Genomic DNA, 9,268 nt, shown 5'->3' on the forward strand with positions numbered 1-9,268 from the left:
GACACCTGGACCATCACCCGGAGGATCCGGAACCACTGGAGCAGCAGCTGGCCGAGGGGCGACAACAGGGCCGGGGGCCGGGGTATCGGCGACCACAGGGCCAGCAGCTGAGGGATCAGGAAGCACCGCTGCGCCTGTCGCGGGCTCCAGGACAACTGGGCCGCCAGCCGGAAGGTCAGGAACAAGTGGGCCAACGGCTGGGGTCACAGGGGCAACCGGACCAGCCACGGCCGCGTCGCGGACCGCAGGACCACCCGCTGAAGGGTCAGTGACAACGGGACCGGCAGCTGGAGGGTCAACGGCCACTGGACCATCAGGCAGAGTGGCAGGTTCCCCCGGGCCGACCGTTGCGGGGCCAGGGACCACCGGACCATCTGTTGTAGGGCCAAGGGCAACTGGACCACCAGTGGGAGAGTCCCCGACAGCTGGACCATCAGCCCCTGCATCGGGAGCGCCTGGAGCCTCAGCGGGGCGATTGGAGACCACAGGGCCAGCAGGTGGCGTATCGGGGACCGCAGCCCCATCAGCTGAAGCGCCAGGGACAACTGGCCAAGCAGCCGGAGGGGCAGGTTCCACTGGGCCACCTGGGGTAGGATCAGCGACCACTGGGCCACCTGCTGTGGGCTCAGGGACCCCTGGAGCCTCCGCTGGAGGGTCCGGGACGACCGGACCGTCAGAGGCAAGGCCGGGGACAACCGCGTCGTCGGGTGGAAGGTCCGAAGCAACGCGGCCATCCGCTGGAGACACAGGGGCTACGGGACCGGCAACCGGAGGGCCCGGGACCTCAAGGCCGTCAGCTGGAGCGTCAGAGACTCCTGGGCCAAGAGCCAGAGTAACGGGCACCGGTGGCCCATCTGTCGTCGGGTCCGAGGCGACTGGCTCGGCTGCGGTGGGAACAGGGACAACTGGAGCTTCAGGTGAAGGGTCAGGGACAACTGGAGTCTCAGCCGAGGGCTCAAGGACGCCTGGACCGTCGTCTGGGTTGACAGGGACAGCTGGCCCGTCGTCACCAGGAGGATCAGGAGCAACTCGGGTATCAGCTGAGGGATCAGGGACAAGCGGGTCACCAGCTGGAGCATCAGGGACCACGGGACAGCCCGTCGTAGGCCCGGAGACGACTGGGTCATCTGCGGTAGGGTCAGGGACAACCGGACCCGCAGCGGAAGTCACGGGGTCAAGGGGAGCAGCAAGTGGAGCACCACGGAGCCCAGGACCATCAGCGGAAGCGTCAGCAACCACCCGACCAGCCCCAGGAGGGTCAGGAACAAGCGGACCGTCGGCACAGGGATCCGCGACCACGGGGCCGTCGTCTTCAGGCCCGAGGGAGTCAACGGCAGCAGCAGCTGGAAGTGCAGGAACCAGTGGGCCAACAGCCGGAGTCACCGTGGCGAGCGGACCAGCACCGGGAGGATCAGGGACCACGGGACCCTCGGCTGAGGTGTCAGGGGCAAGAGGACTGTCCACCGGGGGCCCCGGGACCACTGGAGCGGCAGCTCAAGGATCAGGGACAAGTGGCACATTGCCTGGAGCCACAGGGACAACCGGGCCCCCGCCGGGAGGGTTAGCCACAAGTGGAGCCCCAGCGGAAGGATCAGCGACCACTGGGTCATCAGCCGGCGCGCCAGGGACCAGCGGGCCGTCTTCGGTAGGGTCGGAGAGCAGTGCACCACCTGTCGTGGCATCAGGGGCAACCGGCCCACCAGCTCAAGGGTCAGGGACAACTGGATCATCAGCTGGAAGCTCAGGACCAACCGGACCATCGTCGGAGGTGTCCGGGACCGCCAGACCCTCGTCTGGAGCGACTGAGACACCTGGACCATCACCCGGAGGATCCGGAACCACTGGAGCAGCAGCTGGCCGAGGGGCGACAACAGGGCCGGGGGCCGGGGTATCGGCGACCACAGGGCCAGCAGCTGAGGGATCAGGAAGCACCGCTGCGCCTGTCGCGGGCTCCAGGACAACTGGGCCGCCAGCCGGAAGGTCAGGAACAAGTGGGCCAACGGCTGGGGTCACAGGGGCAACCGGACCAGCCACGGCCGCGTCGCGGACCGCAGGACCACCCGCTGAAGGGTCAGTGACAACGGGACCGGCAGCTGGAGGGTCAACGGCCACTGGACCATCAGGCAGAGTGGCAGGTTCCCCCGGGCCGACCGTTGGGGGGCCAGGGACCACCGGACCATCTGTTGTAGGGCCAAGGGCAACTGGACCACCAGTGGGAGAGTCCCCGACAGCTGGACCATCAGCCCCCGCATCGGGAGCGCCTGGAGCCTCAGCGGGGCGATTGGAGACCACAGGGCCAGCAGGTGGCGTATCGGGGACCGCAGCCCCATCAGCTGAAGCGCCAGGGACAACTGGCCAAGCAGCCGGAGGGGCAGGTTCCACTGGGCCACCTGGGGTAGGATCAGCGACCACTGGGCCACCTGCTGTGGGCTCAGGGACCCCTGGAGCCTCCGCTGGAGGGTCCGGGACGACCGGACCGTCAGAGGCAAGGCCGGGGACAACCGCGTCGTCGGGTGGAAGGTCCGAAGCAACGCGGCCATCCGCTGGAGACACAGGGGCTACGGGACCGGCAACCGGAGGGCCCGGGACCTCAAGGCCGTCAGCTGGAGCGTCAGAGACTCCTGGGCCAAGAGCCAGAGTAACGGGCACCGGTGGCCCATCTGTCGTCGGGTCCGAGGCGACTGGCTCGGCTGCGGTGGGAACAGGGACAACTGGAGCTTCAGGTGAAGGGTCAGGGACAACTGGAGTCTCAGCCGAGGGCTCAAGGACGCCTGGACCGTCGTCTGGGTTGACAGGGACAGCTGGCCCGTCGTCACCAGGAGGATCAGGAGCAACTCGGGTATCAGCTGAGGGATCAGGGACAAGCGGGTCACCAGCTGGAGCATCAGGGACCACGGGACAGCCCGTCGTAGGCCCGGAGACGACTGGGTCATCTGCGGTAGGGTCAGGGACAACCGGACCCGCAGCGGAAGTCACGGGGTCAAGGGGAGCAGCAAGTGGAGCACCACGGAGCCCAGGACCATCAGCGGAAGCGTCAGCAACCACCCGACCAGCCCCAGGAGGGTCAGGAACAAGCGGACCGTCGGCACAGGGATCCGCGACCACGGGGCCGTCGTCTTCAGGCCCGAGGGAGTCAACGGCAGCAGCAGCTGGAAGTGCAGGAACCAGTGGGCCAACAGCCGGAGTCACCGTGGCGAGCGGACCAGCACCGGGAGGATCAGGGACCACGGGACCCTCGGCTGAGGTGTCAGGGGCAAGAGGACTGTCCACCGGGGGCCCCGGGACCACTGGAGCGGCAGCTCAAGGATCAGGGACAAGTGGCACATTGCCTGGAGCCACAGGGACAACCGGGCCCCCGCCGGGAGGGTTAGCCACAAGTGGAGCCCCAGCGGAAGGATCAGCGACCACTGGGTCATCAGCCGGCGCGCCAGGGACCAGCGGGCCGTCTTCGGTAGGGTCGGAGAGCAGTGCACCACCTGTCGTGGCATCAGGGGCAACCGGCCCACCAGCTCAAGGGTCAGGGACAACTGGATCATCAGCTGGAAGCTCAGGACCAACCGGACCATCGTCGGAGGTGTCCGGGACCGCCAGACCCTCGTCTGGAGCGACTGAGACACCTGGACCATCACCCGGAGGATCCGGAACCACTGGAGCAGCAGCTGGCCGAGGGGCGACAACAGGGCCGGGGGCCGGGGTATCGGCGACCACAGGGCCAGCAGCTGAGGGATCAGGAAGCACCGCTGCGCCTGTCGCGGGCTCCAGGACAACTGGGCCGCCAGCCGGAAGGTCAGGAACAAGTGGGCCAACGGCTGGGGTCACAGGGGCAACCGGACCAGCCACGGCCGCGTCGCGGACCGCAGGACCACCCGCTGAAGGGTCAGTGACAACGGGACCGGCAGCTGGAGGGTCAACGGCCACTGGACCATCAGGCAGAGTGGCAGGTTCCCCCGGGCCGACCGTTGCGGGGCCAGGGACCACCGGACCATCTGTTGTAGGGCCAAGGGCAACTGGACCACCAGTGGGAGAGTCCCCGACAGCTGGACCATCAGCCCCCGCATCGGGAGCGCCTGGAGCCTCAGCGGGGCGATTGGAGACCACAGGGCCAGCAGGTGGCGTATCGGGGACCGCAGCCCCATCAGCTGAAGCGCCAGGGACAACTGGCCAAGCAGCCGGAGGGGCAGGTTCCACTGGGCCACCTGGGGTAGGATCAGCGACCACTGGGCCACCTGCTGTGGGCTCAGGGACCCCTGGAGCCTCCGCTGGAGGGTCCGGGACGACCGGACCGTCAGAGGCAAGGCCGGGGACAACCGCGTCGTCGGGTGGAAGGTCCGAAGCAACGCGGCCATCCGCTGGAGACACAGGGGCTACGGGACCGGCAACCGGAGGGCCCGGGACCTCAAGGCCGTCAGCTGGAGCGTCAGAGACTCCTGGGCCAAGAGCCAGAGTAACGGGCACCGGTGGCCCATCTGTCGTCGGGTCCGAGGCGACTGGCTCGGCTGCGGTGGGAACAGGGACAACTGGAGCTTCAGGTGAAGGGTCAGGGACAACTGGAGTCTCAGCCGAGGGCTCAAGGACGCCTGGACCGTCGTCTGGGTTGACAGGGACAGCTGGCCCGTCGTCACCAGGAGGATCAGGAGCAACTCGGGTATCAGCTGAGGGATCAGGGACAAGCGGGTCACCAGCTGGAGCATCAGGGACCACGGGACAGCCCGTCGTAGGCCCGGAGACGACTGGGTCATCTGCGGTAGGGTCAGGGACAACCGGACCCGCAGCGGAAGTCACGGGGTCAAGGGGAGCAGCAAGTGGAGCACCACGGAGCCCAGGACCATCAGCGGAAGCGTCAGCAACCACCCGACCAGCCCCAGGAGGGTCAGGAACAAGCGGACCGTCGGCACAGGGATCCGCGACCACGGGGCCGTCGTCTTCAGGCCCGAGGGAGTCAACGGCAGCAGCAGCTGGAAGTGCAGGAACCAGTGGGCCAACAGCCGGAGTCACCGTGGCGAGCGGACCAGCACCGGGAGGATCAGGGACCACGGGACCCTCGGCTGAGGTGTCAGGGGCAAGAGGACTGTCCACCGGGGGCCCCGGGACCACTGGAGCGGCAGCTCAAGGATCAGGGACAAGTGGCACATTGCCTGGAGCCACAGGGACAACCGGGCCCCCGCCGGGAGGGTTAGCCACAAGTGGAGCCCCAGCGGAAGGATCAGCGACCACTGGGTCATCAGCCGGCGCGCCAGGGACCAGCGGGCCGTCTTCGGTAGGGTCGGAGAGCAGTGCACCACCTGTCGTGGCATCAGGGGCAACCGGCCCACCAGCTCAAGGGTCAGGGACAACTGGATCATCAGCTGGAAGCTCAGGACCAACCGGACCATCGTCGGAGGTGTCCGGGACCGCCAGACCCTCGTCTGGAGCGACTGAGACACCTGGACCATCACCCGGAGGATCCGGAACCACTGGAGCAGCAGCTGGCCGAGGGGCGACAACAGGGCCGGGGGCCGGGGTATCGGCGACCACAGGGCCAGCAGCTGAGGGATCAGGAAGCACCGCTGCGCCTGTCGCGGGCTCCAGGACAACTGGGCCGCCAGCCGGAAGGTCAGGAACAAGTGGGCCAACGGCTGGGGTCACAGGGGCAACCGGACCAGCCACGGCCGCGTCGCGGACCGCAGGACCACCCGCTGAAGGGTCAGTGACAACGGGACCGGCAGCTGGAGGGTCAACGGCCACTGGACCATCAGGCAGAGTGGCAGGTTCCCCCGGGCCGACCGTTGCGGGGCCAGGGACCACCGGACCATCTGTTGTAGGGCCAAGGGCAACTGGACCACCAGTGGGAGAGTCCCCGACAGCTGGACCATCAGCCCCCGCATCGGGAGCGCCTGGAGCCTCAGCGGGGCGATTGGAGACCACAGGGCCAGCAGGTGGCGTATCGGGGACCGCAGCCCCATCAGCTGAAGCGCCAGGGACAACTGGCCAAGCAGCCGGAGGGGCAGGTTCCACTGGGCCACCTGGGGTAGGATCAGCGACCACTGGGCCACCTGCTGTGGGCTCAGGGACCCCTGGAGCCTCCGCTGGAGGGTCCGGGACGACCGGACCGTCAGAGGCAAGGCCGGGGACAACCGCGTCGTCGGGTGGAAGGTCCGAAGCAACGCGGCCATCCGCTGGAGACACAGGGGCTACGGGACCGGCAACCGGAGGGCCCGGGACCTCAAGGCCGTCAGCTGGAGCGTCAGAGACTCCTGGGCCAAGAGCCAGAGTAACGGGCACCGGTGGCCCATCTGTCGTCGGGTCCGAGGCGACTGGCTCGGCTGCGGTGGGAACAGGGACAACTGGAGCTTCAGGTGAAGGGTCAGGGACAACTGGAGTCTCAGCCGAGGGCTCAAGGACGCCTGGACCGTCGTCTGGGTTGACAGGGACAGCTGGCCCGTCGTCACCAGGAGGATCAGGAGCAACTCGGGTATCAGCTGAGGGATCAGGGACAAGCGGGTCACCAGCTGGAGCATCAGGGACCACGGGACAGCCCGTCGTAGGCCCGGAGACGACTGGGTCATCTGCGGTAGGGTCAGGGACAACCGGACCCGCAGCGGAAGTCACGGGGTCAAGGGGAGCAGCAAGTGGAGCACCACGGAGCCCAGGACCATCAGCGGAAGCGTCAGCAACCACCCGACCAGCCCCAGGAGGGTCAGGAACAAGCGGACCGTCGGCACAGGGATCCGCGACCACGGGGCCGTCGTCTTCAGGCCCGAGGGAGTCAACGGCAGCAGCAGCTGGAAGTGCAGGAACCAGTGGGCCAACAGCCGGAGTCACCGTGGCGAGCGGACCAGCACCGGGAGGATCAGGGACCACGGGACCCTCGGCTGAGGTGTCAGGGGCAAGAGGACTGTCCACCGGGGGCCCCGGGACCACTGGAGCGGCAGCTCAAGGATCAGGGACAAGTGGCACATTGCCTGGAGCCACAGGGACAACCGGGCCCCCGCCGGGAGGGTTAGCCACAAGTGGAGCCCCAGCGGAAGGATCAGCGACCACTGGGTCATCAGCCGGCGCGCCAGGGACCAGCGGGCCGTCTTCGGTAGGGTCGGAGAGCAGTGCACCACCTGTCGTGGCATCAGGGGCAACCGGCCCACCAGCTCAAGGGTCAGGGACAACTGGATCATCAGCTGGAAGCTCAGGACCAACCGGACCATCGTCGGAGGTGTCCGGGACCGCCAGACCCTCGTCTGGAGCGACTGAGACACCTGGACCATCACCCGGAGGATCCGGAACCACTGGAGCAGCAGCTGGCCGAGGGGCGACAACAGGGCCGGGGGCCGGGGTATCGGCGACCACAGGGCCAGCAGCTGAGGGATCAGGAAGCACCGCTGCGCCTGTCGCGGGCTCCAGGACAACTGGGCCGCCAGCCGGAAGGTCAGGAACAAGTGGGCCAACGGCTGGGGTCACAGGGGCAACCGGACCAGCCACGGCCGCGTCGCGGACCGCAGGACCACCCGCTGAAGGGTCAGTGACAACGGGACCGGCAGCTGGAGGGTCAACGGCCACTGGACCATCAGGCAGAGTGGCAGGTTCCCCCGGGCCGACCGTTGCGGGGCCAGGGACCACCGGACCATCTGTTGTAGGGCCAAGGGCAACTGGACCACCAGTGGGAGAGTCCCCGACAGCTGGACCATCAGCCCCCGCATCGGGAGCGCCTGGAGCCTCAGCGGGGCGATTGGAGACCACAGGGCCAGCAGGTGGCGTATCGGGGACCGCAGCCCCATCAGCTGAAGCGCCAGGGACAACTGGCCAAGCAGCCGGAGGGGCAGGTTCCACTGGGCCACCTGGGGTAGGATCAGCGACCACTGGGCCACCTGCTGTGGGCTCAGGGACCCCTGGAGCCTCCGCTGGAGGGTCCGGGACGACCGGACCGTCAGAGGCAAGGCCGGGGACAACCGCGTCGTCGGGTGGAAGGTCCGAAGCAACGCGGCCATCCGCTGGAGACACAGGGGCTACGGGACCGGCAACCGGAGGGCCCGGGACCTCAAGGCCGTCAGCTGGAGCGTCAGAGACTCCTGGGCCAAGAGCCAGAGTAACGGGCACCAGTGGCCCATCTGTCGTCGGGTCCGAGGCGACTGGCTCGGCTGCGGTGGGAACAGGGACAACTGGAGCTTCAGGTGAAGGGTCAGGGACAACTGGAGTCTCAGCCGAGGGCTCAAGGACGCCTGGACCGTCGTCTGGGTTGACAGGGACAGCTGGCCCGTCGTCACCAGGAGGATCAGGAGCAACTCGGGTATCAGCTGAGGGATCAGGGACAAGCGGGTCACCAGCTGGAGCATCAGGGACCACGGGACAGCCCGTCGTAGGCCCGGAGACGACTGGGTCATCTGCGGTAGGGTCAGGGACAACCGGACCCGCAGCGGAAGTCACGGGGTCAAGGGGAGCAGCAAGTGGAGCACCACGGAGCCCAGGACCATCAGCGGAAGCGTCAGCAACCACCCGACCAGCCCCAGGAGGGTCAGGAACAAGCGGACCGTCGGCACAGGGATCCGCGACCACGGGGCCGTCGTCTTCAGGCCCGAGGGAGTCAACGGCAGCAGCAGCTGGAAGTGCAGGAACCAGTGGGCCAACAGCCGGAGTCACCGTGGCGAGCGGACCAGCACCGGGAGGATCAGGGACCACGGGACCCTCGGCTGAGGTGTCAGGGGCAAGAGGACTGTCCACCGGGGGCCCCGGGACCACTGGAGCGGCAGCTCAAGGATCAGGGACAAGTGGCACATTGCCTGGAGCCACAGGGACAACCGGGCCCCCGCCGGGAGGGTTAGCCACAAGTGGAGCCCCAGCGGAAGGATCAGCGACCACTGGGTCATCAGCCGGCGCGCCAGGGACCAGCGGGCCGTCTTCGGTAGGGTCGGAGAGCAGTGCACCACCTGTCGTGGCATCAGGGGCAACCGGCCCACCAGCTCAAGGGTCAGGGACAACTGGATCATCAGCTGGAAGCTCAGGACCAACCGGACCATCGTCGGAGGTGTCCGGGACCGCCAGACCCTCGTCTGGAGCGACTGAGACACCTGGACCATCACCCGGAGGATCCGGAACCACTGGAGCAGCAGCTGGCCGAGGGGCGACAACAGGGCCGGGGGCCGGGGTATCGGCGACCACAGGGCCAGCAGCTGAGGGATCAGGAAGCACCGCTGCGCCTGTCGCGGGCTCCAGGACAACTGGGCCGCCAGCCGGAAGGTCAGGAACAAGTGGGCCAACGGCTGGGGTCACAGGGGCAACCGGACCAGCCACGGCCGCGTCG

General features: G+C 68.0%; 2 protein-coding genes across 2 annotated transcripts; both read left to right on the top strand.

Annotated features, from left to right (window-relative positions):
- Positions 1 to 2,713: 2,713 nt before the first annotated feature.
- On the top strand, positions 2,714 to 3,612 carry LOC139041536 (apomucin-like; the record flags this gene model as incomplete). The annotated part of the gene is made up of 2 exons (XM_070494185.1): positions 2,714 to 3,366; positions 3,456 to 3,612. Coding segments are annotated over 2 exons (810 nt in total), but the record flags the coding sequence as incomplete, so codon positions are not given.
- A 1,354-nt stretch (positions 3,613 to 4,966) lies between these two features.
- On the top strand, positions 4,967 to 9,030 carry LOC139041537 (spidroin-2-like; the record flags this gene model as incomplete). The annotated part of the gene is made up of 8 exons (XM_070494186.1): positions 4,967 to 5,592; positions 5,802 to 5,915; positions 6,048 to 6,307; positions 6,735 to 7,398; positions 7,608 to 7,721; positions 7,854 to 8,141; positions 8,361 to 8,585; positions 8,670 to 9,030. Coding segments are annotated over 8 exons (2,652 nt in total), but the record flags the coding sequence as incomplete, so codon positions are not given.
- Between the last annotated feature and the right edge of the window lie 238 nt (positions 9,031 to 9,268).

Source organism: Equus asinus, chromosome 22 (assembly GCF_041296235.1).
Source record: "Equus asinus isolate D_3611 breed Donkey chromosome 22, EquAss-T2T_v2, whole genome shotgun sequence".
In the NCBI taxonomy this organism is placed as follows: Eukaryota; Metazoa; Chordata; class Mammalia; order Perissodactyla; family Equidae; genus Equus; species Equus asinus.